This window comes from Carassius gibelio, chromosome B18 (genome assembly GCF_023724105.1).
Source record: "Carassius gibelio isolate Cgi1373 ecotype wild population from Czech Republic chromosome B18, carGib1.2-hapl.c, whole genome shotgun sequence".
In the NCBI taxonomy this organism is placed as follows: Eukaryota; Metazoa; Chordata; class Actinopteri; order Cypriniformes; family Cyprinidae; genus Carassius; species Carassius gibelio.
This window is the reverse complement of record NC_068413.1, coordinates 9,067,804-9,086,626: the sequence shown is the minus strand read 5'-3', so window position 1 is coordinate 9,086,626 and position 18,823 is coordinate 9,067,804. Positions and strand designations below refer to the sequence as shown.

General features: G+C 37.9%; 1 protein-coding gene across 1 annotated transcript in view; it reads left to right on the top strand.

Annotated features, from left to right (window-relative positions):
- Positions 1-18,823, top strand: part of megf11 (multiple EGF-like-domains 11) — a 103,235-nt gene that overhangs the window by 81,202 nt on the left and 3,210 nt on the right. Inside the window, exons 15-24 of the mRNA XM_052582094.1 lie at positions 4,926-5,072; positions 7,319-7,453; positions 12,715-12,843; positions 13,478-13,606; positions 14,343-14,471; positions 14,716-14,844; positions 15,746-15,979; positions 16,421-16,536; positions 16,811-16,865; positions 18,597-18,656. Coding sequence (XP_052438054.1) covers positions 4,926-5,072; positions 7,319-7,453; positions 12,715-12,843; positions 13,478-13,606; positions 14,343-14,471; positions 14,716-14,844; positions 15,746-15,979; positions 16,421-16,536; positions 16,811-16,865; positions 18,597-18,656 — 1,263 coding nt within the window. The remainder of the gene's footprint in view (positions 1-4,925; positions 5,073-7,318; positions 7,454-12,714; positions 12,844-13,477; positions 13,607-14,342; positions 14,472-14,715; positions 14,845-15,745; positions 15,980-16,420; positions 16,537-16,810; positions 16,866-18,596; positions 18,657-18,823) is intronic.

The following is an 18,823-nucleotide window of genomic DNA, read 5'->3' as shown; positions in this document are numbered from 1 at the left end:
CTCTCTATATATATATATATATAGTATATATATCGACTTAATCGAATCGGGTTAAAGGCAGATCATCATTGAATTCATTGATGTCATCATCTCAGTTCAGTTTAAATAGTATCTGTGTAATCATTTGCAATCAAGTAAACTACTGTACCTATAAAGCCCATAAACTCTATCTCTCAAAACATCCTTGCAGTCCCAAAAGACTATTTAAAGAAATGTTTTAACATTAATACATTTTTAATTTTATATTTTTATTTAGAAAGTTTTTATATATATGTATGTGTGTATATTTATATATATTCATTGGCTATAGTATACAGTATTGTTCAAAATAATAGCAGTACAATGTGACTAACCAGAATAATCAAGGTTTTTCGTATATTTTTTTATTGCTACGTGGCAAACAAGTTACCAGTAGGTTCAGTAGATTCTCAGAAAACAAATGAGACCCAGCATTCATGATATGCACGCTCTTAAGGCTGTGCAATTGGGCAATTAGTTGAATTAGTTGAAAGGGGTGTGTTCTAAAAAATAGCAGTGTGGCATTCAATCACTGAGGTCATCAATTTTGTGAAGAAACAGGTGTGAATCAGGTGGCCCCTATTTAAGGATGAAGCCAACACTTGTTGAACATGCATTTGAAAGCTGAGGAAAATGGGTCGTTCAAGACATTGTTCAGAAGAACAGCGTACTTTGATTAAAAAGTTGATTAGAGAGGGGAAAACCTATAAAGAGGTGCAAAAAATGATAGGCTGTTCAGCTAAAATGATCTCCAATGCCTTAAAATGGAGAGCAAAACCAGAGAGACGTGGAAGAAAACGGAAGACAACCATCAAAATGGATAGAAGAATAACCAGAATGGCAAAGGCTCAGCCAATGATCACCTCCAGGATGATCAAAGACAGTCTGGAGTTACCTGTAAGTACTGTGACAGTTAGAAGACGTCTGTGTGAAGCTAATCTATTTTCAAGAATCCCCTGTAAAGTCCCTCTGTTAAAAAAAAGGCATGTGCAGAAGAGGTTACAATTTGCCAAAGAACACATCAACTGGCCTAAAGAGAAATGGAGGAACATTTTTTGGACTGATGAGAGTAAAATTTTTCTTTTTGGGTCCAAGGGCCACAGGCAGTTTGTGAGACGACCCCCAAACTCTGAATTCAAGCCACAGTACACAGTGAAGACAGTGAAGCATGGAGGTGCAAGCATCATGATATGGGCATGTTTCTCCTACTATGGTGTTGGGCCTATTTATCGAATACCAGGGATCATGGATCAGTTTTCATATGTTAAAATACTTGAAGAGGTCATGTTGCCCTATGCTGAAGAGGACATGCCCTTGAAATGGTTGTTTCAACAAGACAATGACCCAAAACACACTAGTAAACGGGCAAAGTCTTGGTTCCAAACCAACAAAATTAATGTTATGGAGTGGCCAGCCCAATCTCCAGACCTAAATCCAATTGAGAACTTGTGGGGTGATATCAAAAATGCTGTTTCTGAAGCAAAACCAAGAAATGTGAATGAATTGTGGAATGTTGTTAAAGAATCATGGAGTGGAATAACAGCTGAGAGGTGCCACAAGTTGGTTGACTCCATGCCACACAGATGTCAAGCAGTTTTAAAAAACTGTGGTCATACAACTAAATATTAGTTTAGTGATTCACAGGATTGCTAAATCCCAGAAAAAAAAAAATGTTTGTACAAAATAGTTTTGAGTTTGTACAGTCAAAGGTAGACACTGCTATTTTTTTGAACACACCCCTTTCAACTAATTGCCCAATTGCACAGCCTTAAGAGCGTGCATATCATGAATGCTGGGTCTTGTTTGTTTTCTGACAATCTACTGAACCTACTGGTAACTTGTTTGCCACGTAGCAATAAAAAATATACTAAAAACCTTGATTATTCTGGTTAGTCACATTGTACTGCTATTATTTTGAACAATACTGTATATGGCTTTTGTGTACAGTAAAACTTGCAAACTATAATAATAATAATAATAAAAAACTTTTGATTTAGTTATTTTCATTAAAGGTGCTGTAGGGAACTTTTGTAAAAAAATATTTTTTACATATTTGTTAAACCTGTCATTATGTCCTGACAGTAGAATATGAGACAGATAATCTGTGGAAAAAATCAAGCTCCTCTAACTCCTCCCAGTGGTCCTATTGCCATTTGCAGTTACAGACCGCTCCCGGTAAGAAACAACCAATCAGAGCTGCGGTCCGTAACTTTGTTTGTGTTCAAAATGTAGAAAAATGTATATAATAAGCGAGTACACCATGAATCCATTTTCCAAACTGTGTTTTTGGCTTGTCCTGAATCACTAGGGTGCACCTATAATAAGTGTTTATATTTGGACTATTTTAGATTGCTTTGGGGGGTACCACGGCGGAGTAACCCAGTACCTTTGTGATTCTTCATAGACATAAACAGAGAGAAGTAGTTCCGGCTACAATGTTCTTCCGCAAGCGGCAAGCAGTTCTGTTTATTAACCGCTAGAGCGTCAAAAGTTACCTACCGCAGCTTTAATTCATTAAACAAATAGAACAATTCATAAGTGAATCATATGAACCAAAATGATTTTCACAAATCCTTATCCAGTAATCACAACCGGGAAAGGTCATGGAAACTGGTATAAAAATAATTAATAATTACAAAAGCAAATACATAGAAGGCTTAATAGTACAGCAGCAAAAAATGCTATAAAAATAATAATTTAATTCTAAGGGCCAGAGATGGGAAATTGTTGTGTAATAGTAATAACAATTACAAATAAAATATATTTATTAAGAACTCATTAAGGTAGAAAAAAAAAAGGATATGGACTGTCTTTGAAAAGCAGCAGTTAGAAGATTTTTGTGATAAAAATGAAAAATATTACTAAAGAATAGAGGAGCACAGCATACAGAAAGATATGCCCAAGGACAGACAAGCTGAGAGTGTGTTTTATCAAAAGAGAGAAAGAGAGGGATGTGTGAGACGGGAATTAAATAGTCACTTTCAATAAAACTGTGTGTGCGTCTAATGGAGGGAGGAAGAGAAAGAGACAAAATAACTGAGAGAGGGATAGAGTGAAAAAGCAAAGAAATTTGGACGTGCGATATTAGGTGCTCCAGGGGCTCTAAACTGGAGGATCATGGGTATAACACAGAGTGTCCAGCAGAAACCTTTGCATTACATGTGCGCCCGTGTGTCCACTTAACATGTAAAGTGTGGTGGAAAGTGATTGTATATGATGGTACTTGCTCTTCACTCATTAATTGGCTGCCATTCCCCCTGGCAGTTCTCTTCTAGAAAAGTCTCATATGCAGTGAGTCACTTCTCCTCTTTCTTCTCCGTCGCTCTGCTCAAAAGCCCCTCTGTTTGTCACCATTAGGCTTTCAGGGCACTCTTCTATTCTCATTCATTGCTGACAATAAAGGAAGTGCAGGACTTTTTTTCTGCCAAGCCCAGCAGAAGCTCAAACAGGCCTGCCCTTCCTTTGATGAGCGGTGGCTGGGCTTGTCTTAACTGCACATCCCCGTTGCCTCTCCGTCCGACCACTTCTCTGTCCTGCCACAGAGGTGAAGCAGGTATGATGCCTGTCCCTGAAGTTTAGACCCAGTCTAATTCAAAGCCCTGGGACTAATGTCATTTTAATGGGCCGTGCCACTTGCTCGGGAAGTCTCTGTCAAAGGAAATTGTAAATGAGGTTCCTTGAGCTGAAGCTTGAAAGGATGTGTGTGAGAATGTGTGTGTACATCATTTCTCCCTTCTATGCAATCTTGCTTATGGAGTGTGAAATATATAGATGCTAATTTATTTAAGTTGTATTATTAAAGCAATAAGCCACTCGAGGATGAGAATTATACTGATTTTACCAAAGATAAATGGTGTACTTAGTCAAAACTGTGGTCAGTTAACTGTAGTTCATCGATCCAAATGACTAATGTCTTTGTTTAAATTGAAGACAGCAGCCACATCATTTGACAGCACTAATATATATATATATATATATATATATATATATATATATATATATATATATTGGTGCGGTCAAATGATTAATCACATCCAAAATAAAAGTTTTTGTTTACATAATATTTAATTTATTTATTATGGATATATAAATATACACACATATGGTATATATTTTGAAAAATATATATACATTTATATATTTACATTATATTTTTATTATATGTAAATATATTTAATATATAAACATTTTTCTTAAATATATAAGCATGTGTTTGTATTTATATACACATAATAAATATACACAGTATACACTCATATATTATGTAAAAAAACTTTTATTTTGGAAGCGATTAATCATGATTAATTGTTTGAGTCAAACAATTAATCAAGATTAATCGCATCCGAAATAAAAGTTTTTTTTACATAACATATGAGTAGGTCTCTTCTTTATATATTTGTGTGTGTGTGTGCGTGCGAGTGTGCGCACTTGAGCGTGTCCCTAGTGGAACTCAACACACAAACCAGCTGAAAGAGAATGGGAGAGGAGGCTCAACCACTCGAGGGACTTGGCCCTGTTAATGAACACTCTACACTGGCAGGGAGGCCCAGTCTGATCAAAAATACATACAGAGCACAGCACAGAGCAGCCCAGTTCTGCGGCCAAGAGATGCATGAACCTACACACACCCCACACTTTTGAAACCAGGACTTGTGCTTTCAGAGCAGTCTGCTTGGTACTCTGTTGCTGTTCCAATAGAAAATGTGATACTAGCTTACTATAAAACCAGCGCCCTTAAGGATCAGGCATCCCCCATCGCACATGTCTCTTTTCGAGACAAGCAACTTATTTATTTTGCTTTTGTTTTGCTTTCCTGCATCTATTCCCACTCCTGTTTTCTGCTATAATAGTAAATATGTAAGCACATGGAGAACATGCAGTGAGACTTCTCTCATTTGTTTTAACAGGCATCCACTGTGACAGCATCTGCCCTCAAGGCTTCTGGGGTCCTAACTGCTCCATGACCTGCTCATGCCAGAACGGAGGCTCCTGCTCTCCTGAAGACGGGACCTGCGTGTGCGCTCCTGGCTACCGCGGGACTTCCTGCAAGAGAAGTAAGCTTCCTGTCAACTTCAGTTGTCATTCCAGTGACACTCTTAACACAATGTCACCTTCTCAAAGCATGTCACATAAGTGGTTTCCTTGAACACACTTCAACCGAGACGATAAACAACTGGTGGGATGAGAGGGGGTCACGACTGTTACATCCAGACGGTGACCCTCTGGGAGTGGAGTGGGGGACGGTTGAAGAGGGAAGCACTTAGTAAAGAGTCATGAACGTGTGCAAGCAAATCTTTAATCACACAAGTCTTAATCACTTCAGGCCTGGATCGCTGTAGAGATGCAGTGTCCATGTGGGGCTCTCATCAGTCTCTCCATGAGGAGAAGTGTTTACTCAGCCTCTCAAGGGTCTGCTTCTTAAAACACTGATTTGCTCTTGCTGTTTCTCTTTACCACACTGTGCCCTCAACAGATAAGCTGACTGATTGCTGGTCATTTTCAAGGATCAAATATAGTCTGTATATGGTAAAGGCAGTAATATGGCAGGAGACATGTCCAGGTTAGGGTATCTATTTCTCTGTCTGTCTATCTGTCTGTCTACAATAAATACTTATGCCAAAATTGTTGCCAAATTCAGTTAATATTATTTTTAAAAAATTATGTTATATTGAAAATAGACTAGGAAAATTTAGGGTGTCAAAATGCAAATAAAATCTTAAAATATTATTTTAAAATATATATAAAAAATGTCAATCTCTTGATTGTAGTGTAAAAAATAATCCAGACATGTGTCTTGAGATTGAACCAGTAAGGAGATGTGTATGCAAGTGTGTGTTCAAAGATTGCAGCGATAAAGGAAAGGGAATGTGATTAATCTTCACCATACTGTTAGTTGTTGTACAATTATCTTAATTACAAAGGCCCACCACCCATGGTGGAAGGGTCAGCACACACTACTCTCCTGCATTACACAAAGCTACAGCAATTAAAGCAAATCAAGGCACTAATGAAGAAAAATGACCCACAGAAGCTCCTGTCTTGGACAGAGCTGAGTGACAGAGACTGAGCCCTCATGCTCTGTGAAACAATGAGCATGACCATGAGGATGACAAAACCCCCTCATTATTTCTGCCTATATTAGTTGTACAGGTGACGGTGGGTCTGTGGTTTAGGGTTAAACGCTTGCACCTGGAAGAATGTTTCAGACCTCAAGTGGCCATAGATTATTACATTACTGAAATGTTTCAGGGCTGTTAAAAGGATTGCTAACGTATATTTCTATACACTGCCATTCAAAATGTTGAGCTCCGTAAGATTGTCTTATGCTTATCAAGGCTGAATTTATTTGATCAAAAATAAAGTAAAGAAAAGTAATATTGTAAAATATGATTAGAACTGAAAATAACAGCTTTGTTTTGTTTCAGCTTTTGTTATTTTAATGTTTTAAAAATGTATTTATTCTTGTGATGAAAAGATGATTTTTTTTTTTTTTTGTTACATTAACTACTGTTACAAAGTTTAATGCATTCTTGCTGAATGTGTGACCCTGGACCACAAAACTAGTCATAAGGTTCAGTTTGAAATTAAGATCTCAACATATATATTATATTATAATATATATATTTATATATATATATATATATATATATATATATATATATATATATATATATATATATATATATATATATATATATATATATATATATATATATATATATAATATTAAGAAAATCACCTTTAAAGTTGTCCAAATGAAGTTCTTTGCAATTCATATGAATAAAAAAAATCTATTTACGGTTGGAAATTTGCATTATCTTTGCTTAATATCCTAATGATTTTTGGCATAAAAGGAAAATTGATCATTTTGATCAATACAAAATATTGTTGGCTATTGCTACAAATATACCCATGCTACTTATGACTGGTTTTGTGGTGCAGGGTCACAAATAGTAATTTATTACTATTTATTAAACAAAAATACTGACCCAAAGCTTTTGAATGGTAGAGTACATAATATTTTATTTTACTGAATAACAGGACAAAAACATTGATGTTTCTGAATGTTATGTACAAATGTCAGCTACTTTGTACAATATTTTTTTAACTATAGTTGCATGTATGTTTGCTAAGTCCTTCAGCATAATAATACATATTTGTATTCTTATTTTCCATTTATTAACTATCTAATCTCTAAATTGTCATTTCTTGCTTTCCCACTTTATCCTTCCTTCCAAATCTCTGTTGTCTTTTCTGTTTTGTTCCTCTCCTCCCCTTGCTGTCATATGCCCCGTGACAGTTTGCCCTCCTGGTTTCTACGGGCACCGCTGCAGCCAGTCATGCCCACAGTGTGTGCACAGCACAGGGCCGTGCCACCACATCACGGGTCACTGTGAATGCCTGGCCGGCTTCTTCGGCCCGCTTTGCAACCAAGGCAAGTAGCTCATGTTCCTCTCCCTCTGTTTCTCTGCTTTCTCTCTCTATTTTTCTCTTCTTCTCACCTATGGACCTCACTTTAGATCCTTGGAGGCTAGTTGTGCTTGGAGAGAGGTAAGAGAGAAGTATGGTCACATCACTGTCCAACTACCTTTACTATAATTACAGTATTTTTCAATTGGAAACACACTATGACTGAATCAATACACTAAGGCATCCATTTCTCATGATAATGTGCCAGAAATACGCAGTTTCTGCAAAACTGTTGACACATTGTTGTTGCTAACACACAATTTGGAGTTCTGGTGGACTTTTTTGCTTTTTGCACAACTCTCAGGGGCCTGTGTGAAAATGTTCCTTGCCAGCTGATGAAAATATTGCTGTCAGTAATTATAATGGCTTGAAAACTTTTTGGGGTATTGAACAGTGTTGTTGCAAATTCTGCTGGTTTAAACTTGTCACTAATGTAAAACTGTCTAACTGGCTGACATAGATTAAGACAAGTTTTGTCGATATTGTGAGAATGACTTATAGTTATAGTCATGGAAAAATCAAGAAAAAGTCAAGTTACAAACTAGTTATTGTTATGCAGCAACATTGTGTTAATGAATTATATTTGTTGTGGAGTTTTACTTATAGCTGTATGTATATATATGTGTGTGTGTGTGTGTGTGTGTGTGTGTGTGTGTATGTATGTATGTGTATATTAGGGGTGTAACGGTTCACAAAATTCACGGTTCGGTTCGATACGATACACTGATGTCACGGTTCGGTTCGGTTCGATACGTTTTAGATAGAGCAAAATGTCAAAACATCTCAACTTTTCAGAATGCCGCAAGCGCACCGCGGGTCATGTGACAAGAACTAACCAATCAGCTTCATCCTTTCCCGTAACAACGTTGAGAGCTCAGCCAAGATGAAGGATCAGCTGATCATAGTTGTATATGGATTGCAATTTTGAAATAAATTTAGTAGCAGAGCTACTGCAAGCGATTTTTAGAGCTGCAAATCCATTTATCCTTCGCTGAAATTTCCGCGTCTCATGGAGAGAGCACGTCATTGTTGCTTAGCAAAGACAGACGCCTCATGAGCGCTTCTGCCCAAGCGCTTTGGAAAGGAGGAGAAAGACGCGCTTAGCGTTTTCCATGCGTTTTTAGGCACGATATGTGAACGGCCCCTAAGGCGCTCGCTCACTCAGCACGCGCTGAAGGCTCGTTGCAAAATGTCGAATGCCTTTAACAGACCAGAAATATAAGATCCTAAAATAACCAACAGGTCTGGTGTTTGGGTTGGATTCCCTGTAAGCTATAGTTTCTAAATGCTGCAGGGATAGTTTGCTGCGTGCATGTTTCTCCTTTTTTTCGTCTTTTCCCAGATAGTACTGACGCATATATCCCAGATATTCCCGCTGGTGTTTTTTTTTTTTTTTTTTTATTCCCGCTGGTGTACCCTGTCATGTTGCAGATGCGACATACCGTTGTTTTTTTATCCACCACTCTCTTGCCATCACCATTATAGCTTAAAGGGAATCCAAAGTGCACCCAAACACCAGACCTGTTGGTTATTGGAGGATCTTCTCATTTCTAGTCTGTTAAACGCATTGGCTATTTTGCAACGAGCCTTCAGCGCGTACTGAGTGAGCGAGCGCCTGCTGAGTAGCCTAACATAAACATATAAGATGGTGTTTTTTTCTTCTTCGGGAGTGTCAGGGGCGTTGCCTGTTACGTTGTTTGGGTTATTGGGCTACCTTGTTGAACGCATATCATTATATTTCTCTCTCTCTCTCTCTTTTTTTTTTTTTTTCAAATATAATTAATTACTCCAACGAACCGTTCGGTATACATAATGCGTACCGCGTACCGAACCGAAAGCGTCGTACCGAACGGTTCAATACGAATACGCGTATCGTTACACCCCTAGTGTATATATATATATATATATATATATATATATATATATATATATATATACACCTCTCTTTGTAAAATATTTGAATCATTTTTGTTTAATTTTTTCTATATTTCTAAACTTAAACTATTATATTTATCTTTTTAAAGTATCAGTATTTATCATTAAAAGAAAATGAGTACCATTTACTGGTATTTTAACATGACTAAAGTGCATTGCTTATAATTAAATCATTTATTATCTGTGGTGGGGCCAGTGAAAATTTTGGCTGAGAAAATCTAGCTGGAGATTATTTCCACACATTTTAAAAATGCATGATTCAGCCCCATATAAGCAGGTGACTCTTCTCGGAAGCAATTCACACAAACTGTAATGACATCACAGGTCTTTCCTTCTAGTTGCTACTTCCCCTGCTGATGAACCAGAGTGAACCAGAATCGATTGTTATGTAGATGAGATTATGCGGCTGGATTGTACACTCTTTAAGAAGCATAAATGGATAGACGCTGTCATTTATTGCTGGCATGCATTTTGATTGGCATGTAATGACGATATAGCGGTTCTGTTGGAGATTATACATAAGTGATGCACATGAATAAAAATGTTGCCCTCTCACCCTACCTGTCACTGAAATGAGCTGTACTCGACCCGCGTGGCATGTTATACCATTCTGTGTGTGTGTGTGCGATCTGCCATTGGCATTATGCCCATCCGCAGAACGCCACGCTGACTCTGCGGCTCCCCGTACTGAAAATAATTGGCATTATCACTGACACTCTGACAAATAACCTTCAGAGGAAATCTGAATATTGCTGAGCTCATTCTTCTGAGCGAGACAAACACTGAAGAGTCAGGTCGATATCACCGCTTTCCATTTTTGTTGAGCTCCTGTGGAAAACCAGAGACAGCGCAGAGACAATAATTTGTTAATTTCCTCTAATATACTTCATGCTTCAAGATTTACATCTAGGAGGTCTATAATACCTGGGGAGAGCTATCCGTTAACATTCCCATTCATCATTCCCATTCAGCTGTGCTGCTTATGGATAACCCCCTCCCTGAGAAGAGCGCAGTTTGAAATCTACCATCTCTGGCTGATGGCAAAACATCTACTGTAATATAATGACATATCTGCATATACTGTATGTTGCTAGAAAAATGCGATTATTTCATCAGAAAGCATGGCAACTTTTGAATGGCTGTCAATGGAGAAAGACGCAACGGAAATGTAATTATGACTTTCTACCAGTAGGGTTTGACCAAAATAAACCCTGCATATACTATTTTAAGGGATCGTTTCTCTTGTACGATTTTAACTTTTTAAAAGTTTTTCAAATGAAGCTCCTGTCCAAAGAGAGCACTGTAAATATTCCCTCTGTGTTGACTGTTATATGCAAGTACACATTTCAGGTCAATGAGGCAGATTTTCAACTCAAATTAATAAACCCTAACACTAACTTCCCACTCCACAGCACCCAACTGAGACGTCCAGATGAAATATAGATAGACCATCTCATAATAATTAACCAGTCTTTTCATGAATTAAGGAAAGGCAGTATGAATATATAGAATTCACTTTCATTGCTTTCAGAGCCGTCTTGTGAATAAATATTTGATATGTTAAAGCGAAAGAAGGAAAAGTTCGAGAAAAGGCTTGTTTTAATTTGTCCAGATCATAATTACTGGAAGAAAGGCAGGCCTCGGGGGGATCATGGCTAGCCCACATACCTACTTTTTTGTAGTTTGGTCTATGCCGGTGTCCTCCGATGTCTTGAGCCCATGTTCACTCGTCTCAGATCGAGCTAATGAACTTCAGCTAGTCACAGTTGGAATGAAACAGAGCTCGTGACATGAGGGGGCCACTAACTAATAAGAGGAAGCTTTGAGTTAGTTGAAAGAGTTTCCACAAAATGAAGAAGAGTGTGGAAAAATAATTATTAAAAGCCAGTGGCACAAAGATTTAGCTTTAGCTTCACCTCAATGGACAAACTGTCTGATTGCAACATGTGACTCTATTGTGTGGCCGCATTTCAACTCTCATGAGAAGATGAAGACATATACGTTGTTTTCACAAGGGACGCATCCCATTGTATCTACCTTGTGAACTCACCGAAACTAGAAGATAAAGAGGGGTGAAAAACATGATGGGCTTTAAACTAAACCAAAAATTTCTAATTGAGGCAAGTGTCAGAGCGTGGTGAAATATTCATTTTATTAAAAATGTACACAAGCTCTATTTTTAATTTCGTAGTACATCAGTCGACCCTATTCTTGACGGTGCCGAGCGAAGCTGGCAAAGACGGATAATTGGACAGTGTGACAGAAGCACATGTTTGAAGGGTGATTCAGCTTTGAAGTGCACGCAGACATGACTTACAATCACTCCTGCACGTGTCACTCTGGTTTATCATCAGTTACTACTCATGCACCACTATTATAGATCTTACGACGACGCATTTTGATCTTTGAAAAGTTTTAAAGGTGACCTGAAAGATGTTACAGTAAAGTTTAATTGAGACACTATAATTACCTTTACCTAAAAAATAATAATAATTATGTGAGAAAAATTACCATCACTGAATCAACATATCAAAAGTTTGAGGTCAATAAGTAAATTTTTTTAATTAGTACTTCAATAAAGATGCATTAAATTGATCCAAAGTGACAGTAAAGATATTTTTTATGTTACATCATATTTTCTATAAATTTCTGTTTTTCCACAGTTCCACAAAAATATAAATTTTTAACATTTACCATAATAAGAAATATTTCTTAAACACCAAATCAGTAAATTATGTGACATTAAAAACTGGAGTAATATATATATATATATATGTGTGTGTGTGTGTGTGTGTGTGTGTGTGTGTGTGTGTGTGTGTGTGTGTGTGTGAAATATATTTTGAAATACATTAAAATAAAAATAAAAACTGTTATTGTAAATTGTAATAATATTTCATAATACTACTGTTTTGTACTGGATTTTTAATGAAATAAATTCATCCTTGGTGAATATAAGAGCATTTTTTCTTTTCAAAAGAATGATTGACAGGAGTGGGGGCTGTATTAGAGTTTGGGAAATAATCATTATTTTTCATCATTTCAATCTTAAAATTGTTTAGCGCCACTGCTGACACACTTCAACTTTATTTCACTGAAAGCAAAAGCTATTTCGGAAGGATATGTGTTTTAACTCGAAAACACAATAACATTATTGTGAACTAAGATCAGTGTTCTTTGGAATAAAATCATTGTTAGCATCCTCCAGATATGCTGTGATTACCTCTGAATGAATGACTTGCAGGTTTAAGTGTTGTGTTTGTGTCTGTGATATGTCTGTTTTTGTCTCGTCAGTTTGTCCCAGTGGCAAATACGGGAAAGCCTGTGCTGAGATCTGCGTGTGCACTAACAATGGCACCTGCAACCCCATTGACGGCTCTTGCCAATGTTTCCCAGGCTGGACTGGAGACGACTGTTCACAGAGTACGAACCAATTTGTCCTTTTCTTTGTTCGCATTTTCAGTTCCACCTTCTTTTATTTGTCCCACTCTTAGTGTTTTATCCTACTACTCTTTCCCATCCATTTTCATCCATTTGTCTTTCGTGGACGTCTCATGGCATAGTGCCACGTAAATCATGACCACGTCCATTTTTCTTTGCCAAATACCCCACAAGACCAACAATTTCTTCAATAAATTACTTGATAGCACACTCTCAATAATTTACACAGCGCAAGAGAGCGGCAATATGAAATAGAGACGAGAGCAATGTCCCGGGGAATTTATCGCTCGCCCTCACACAACCCCCCTCCCCTCCTCATGCTGTTAATCTAACACTGTTTGCTGTAAGTGAAGGGGTGAGGACTAACTGACGGATTTTAATTATTAATTCCCAACAGTGACAATTTCAGCTTATACTGCAGCTATGGCCCTCATTTTGATGTGATTTTCTCTTTATTTTCACTCAACCACATTTTATTTGCAAAACGTGCAAATTTTACATCAAATGCATCATTTTGTATACATGTTATTTAATTTAGGGGCCTGTAAATGTGCGTTTAGACGCGTGTTTTACACATGTGTGTTAGTCTTCATTTGACGTGTCTCTGGCTCCGCAGTTTGTCCCATAGGCCAGTGGGGCCCTGACTGCTTGAACTCATGTAACTGTCACAACGGAGCCCAATGTAGTGCCTACGACGGAGAGTGCAGGTGCAGCCTGGGCTGGACCGGCCTCTACTGCACGCAGCGTGAGTCTCTCTCACACACAAGTACACACACACAAATTCACAGTTATTAAACATACAACAAGCCACTATTATACACATGCAAACACTCTCTCCCGCGCACTTAATGAACATAAAGTGACACAGTGACATCTGTTGGCAGTATTTCAGAACTGCACCAGGGAGTTATGAAATCTCATGATGTTATGATGCCACTGAGTGGTCCTTAATAATAAATGCACGTTTTTTCACGTCAGTCATTTAACTCATTATATGACCTTGCTCAAGGCTGAAATCAAAACCAATCAACATCACGCCTGCAAAAAAACCCGAATCCATCTTTCATTCATTACGTCAATCATTTCTTGATCCCTCCTCTGCTGCCACTCTGTTTGAAACTTTTTTTTTATGTCGGCAGTGATATAAACTCTTTCTTGAGGAGTGATGAAATCAGTTTGTGTTATGCTGCAATGTTTGCTCCAGTAGGCTTGTTATCTTTAGTTGCCAGAGTGCCTTTGCGTGTTTGTGTGTTTATGTACTGTACGTGTGTTTGTCTACGAGATGCTATTAGTGTACGAGGCCGTCGTGAATAGGGAAACACTGCCATGCTAATATAACTCAGTTAAAATTTTGGTCATTTGTGGAATTCGAATGTCAAGGCTTCTCTTTCACTCTGGGTTCCTTGTTGCTGGCACCATCAGCGTACACCAACTGTGTGTTGTAGTTTAATGTGATGTAGCAGGATATCTCTTTCCTTCAGGCTGTCCCTCAGGGTTTTATGGGCGAGACTGTGCAGAGGTGTGCCGCTGTCAAAATGGAGCTGACTGTGATCATATCACTGGCCAGTGTGCCTGTCGGACTGGCTTTATTGGGACCAACTGTGAACAGAGTGAGTGTTGTAGTCTCTTTAAGAGTGTGTGTTCTTGTCTTAGGGGGTTGTGAGAATGTCAATTCGAAAGAGACGTTTAGCAGCCCTGATGATGGTGGTGATTGTTGATCTTTGTGTGTGTGTGACTGTGCTCCTCATCCACCATCCCAGGCAGTCGATCACAACATGTGTCTGAGAGTTTGTTTTACACGCTGTTGGCCCGTGGTGTTTGGCTAATTGTGTTGGTGCATGTGTTTTTATACAGAGTGTCCTCCTGGGACGTTTGGCTATGGCTGTCAGCAGCTGTGTGAATGTATGAACAACGCCACCTGCGACTATGTGACTGGAACGTGCTACTGCAGCCCGGGATACAAAGGAATCCGCTGTGACCAGGGTAACACTCTCTTTTTCATCTAGGGTGGAAAAAAAAACAATTTGGAAAAATAGTAGGTTTATACGGAACAAAAAAAAAGGAATTGTTTTAGATAGGAATGCAATGATACCATTTTTTCAGAACCGAACCGATACCGAAAATTCTGAGAATGTGCCGATACCGATCCAATCGGATACCGGCACAGTTTTTTTTTTTTTTAATTTCTATACTTCTCTCTGTTGACCTGATCATCATTCTTTTGTTTTAATCACAATCATTTTAATGAAAAATAATAAATGATCATTAACAATTACAAAAATATTATTATAAACTAGGTTGGTAGATAATTCGGCAGCAAAAGATACTCTAGATTCTAGAAAAATCAGGGGAGCACAATAATTTTATCAAATCTATTGAAATATTTTATTTACAAATAAAAGTGAATAAGTCTCAAATCTGGTAAAATGTTACACATTGCTCCTTGTATTGTTGTAAAATATATTATTGAAAAAACAAGTATATACATTTATATAGAAATCTAAAAGACGTTTCTTTTAAATCTATAGCACAGTAATAAAGGCAGCAACGTATCATAGATAGGACAGAAAAATGAAGACTATTACTTTAATAATCTTTAATTTATCAGAAAATATTATAATACTGAAGGCGCCAATATAGAGCACCACAGATCGCTTATAGATAGCTGCTCGGCTTGTGTTTATTTTCAGTTCTGTCTTCACAACAGTTCAGTCAGTGCAAAGTAAATAAATTACTCCGTGATATTGGTTTATTTAGACTCAGAGGGAGTGTTGGCCCTCTAATTATGGATTAATGCTTACTGGAGCAACGAAACGGTTCAAACGATTCAAAGGGTTCAAATCATTCTATTGTACCTGATCTATAATCATATTCTGTGTCCTAGCGGCTCTAGTGATGGAGGAGCTGAACCCCTACACTAAGATCAGTCCTTCTCTGGGTTCAGAGCGGCAGTCGGCAGGCGCTGTGATGGGCATCATCTTCCTGCTGCTGATCATCATGGCCATGCTCAGCTTGTTTGTTTGGTTCAGGCAGAGACAGAGAGACAAAGGCCAGGAAATGCCCAGTGTCTCGTACACCCCAGCCCTGCGTGTCACCAACACTGACTACTCCCTCTCTGGTGAGAACCTCCTTTGAGACTAATCATCAAATATTGAATAAGCTATGACCAACTTCAGATGCTCCATGAATGTTTTGTGACTTATATATTACATATTTTTGAAAGGTGTGTAGTGGCATTTTTGTCTGATCAGTAACTGGAAGTAAAAGTAACAGTGTCAGCACTGTATTGTTGTTATCACAGTGCTGATAACCTTCACTTATATATTCAATAATGTGAAAATGCTGCATATTTATGATCACTTTTTTATCCCATCTGCATGGGCTAGTTTTGATGATGTGGCTATAAATGGCTTGACCAGTTCCATTAAGTGTCATGAACTTCGGTCCATTAAATTTATTGCAGGAACAGAAGGTCATGCATTATTAGACAGGAGTTTAGTAAACTTTGTGAAAATTGTGGTAGAAGTTGTGAATATTTTTGCCTTGCTCTCTCCCTTAGAAACATCTCAGAGCAGCAGTGGTGGTCAGTGCTTCTCCAATCCCAGCTACCACACTGTAGCACAGTGCAACATCTCGTCCACCACGAACAACCTGGACGGCACTCTTGCTCTTAAGGTGAGGACATAGACACATTTGCATTACAGCGAGGTTCACTTCCTTGAGCTATGACAGAGCCAATAACAGTAAAACTGACTAATAAAACGTGTTGTTGTTCTGTAATTAGATGATCATGCTTGTAAGATACATCTTAATTCAAATGGTTTCAACTTCAGAACATAGGTCGCAGACCAAAAAAGGTCACAAATCCCTGCATTACTGTTTCATCAAGGCATTCAGGGCAATGAGCTTTCATTGTCTTTGATGTTTTTTGTCTTTTTTTCCCTTTTAGAAAGGAGACAGGAACAGTTCAGAATGGAGAGCGTACTGCAATCTCAATGACCTGGGTCAGTGTCCTCACTTAATTTCTTATCTCACCCCCTATTCAAACCATCTGTTCCCGTCAAACGAAGCCTGAAAAGTACTCATGCAATTTGAAATGGATAAGATATATCGTTCTTTTCTCTGCTCAGCCTATTCCGCAAAACAAATAAGACGTGTTTTCCATTGAAGCACCAGAGAATTAAACTACTTGATCATTCCTGTGGTTGTAACGAACAGTAGACTGTGCTTCTGGCACCAGAGCAAGATGTCCGGGTCCGCCTGCTGCGTTTTTAATAAGGTGGAACACACACATGCTGGAAGGTCAGACTTTGCCTATATTATCCAAGGTCACTCAGACTAGGGGGGAGAGAGTTCATTACCTCTCTGACTTCCCATCCCAAGCCACCTCACCCCATTATGTCTACTTGCAGGTCTGCTTATAAGGCCAGGCCTCAGAGACTCTGGTTGGAGGTTGGGTATTTCAGTCATGTTCTGTTACAAGCCCATAGAGGAAGTGCAATAGGGCCAGGGACCACAAGTACAAAGTGGGACAGTGATTTCAATCCTTTTATAGGAATTGTTCAATTTTAATAGATATTACAGTGACATTGTCTTCTTGATGAATCGTTTAGGAATTTATGTGAGTAAATGAGAACCGTTTTGATTCAAGTCAAATCAAGTGAAAGTACAAATTGTCCTTCTTCTTTTAAACAGACTTTTAAACTACGTCACATTTGTAGAGAGGAAAAACCCAACTGAACAGTGTGCATAAACTTAGATTCCACTGCTGTCATGTCGCCATGGAGACTATTCACTGAGAAAATCCAAATTAATATCGCACTGGCTTTATCAGTGTGGGGTGGGTGTTTTGTTTGAGCATTTTCCTGCATGGATCTTGACGTCACCCTAAAGGCATGTCAGTATCTCTGGGTAGTCAGCTGAGAAACGGGATTTAGAGATATGCTTTGGTTAAAGGTTAACTCATAGTACTTATTACAGACAAAGCTGAGTAAGAGCTAAGAGCTTGACTTTGGTTTTATATCTATATGTGCAGGTGTTCCTGTGTTGTTTCTTATCTTGCTTTTTCTGTTCGCGATATTTTGTTGGCGCTTTAGAAATACCATTAAGCCAAAACTCCAACAGTAAAGTGTAGTCTACAAAGGTGTTTATAGTAGAATCTAATATTGGTTGGAGACAACATGAGGAAATATTGGCATTTATGCTAGAAATTGTACTATATATATGTGTGTGTGTGTGTGTGTGTGTGTGTATGTGTGTGTGTGTATCCTTAAGTCTGTCAATCAAATTGGAATGCACAGTGAAAAAACATGATTTTTGAAAAGTGTTAGAATCTGTTTTTGCAAATGAACTCTTCATATAAATCAGAATGATTTCTGTAGGATCGTGTGACACTGAAGGCTGCAGTAATATCTTTGCCATCATAGGAATAAATTGCATTTTAAAATAAATAAAAATATATATTTTTTTTAATTGTGATAATATTTCACAGTATTCCTATTTTACTGTATTTTTGATCAAACAAATAAAGCCTCTGAGCACAAGAGACTATAAACTGTATATATAGGAATATTATACAGCATGCTATTTGATTGATAGTGCAGCTGATCTGTTCCCATCACTTTGTCATTTTGACATTTCTGTGGAGATTTCCCATTACTGAAGCTTATCATCAGCTATTTATACAGTTGTTGAATCATGAATTACTCAGAATGTGTGTTCACTTGCCTCATCAGGAGTATCACGAGGAGACACACTTACACTGAGGGACAACAAAACCACTCGAATGGCCAAAGGTAATAACTCTGATGGACATTTGCTCTTGTATTAAGAATATACCAAACTATACACAAGAGGTCCTTTCACCTTTTTGTTATGGTCCATTGCATTCTCTCAGTAAATTAAGAATTACTTTCGAAGTTTATGGGAGTCAGTGAAGTGATACAAAATAGAGTTCATGCTG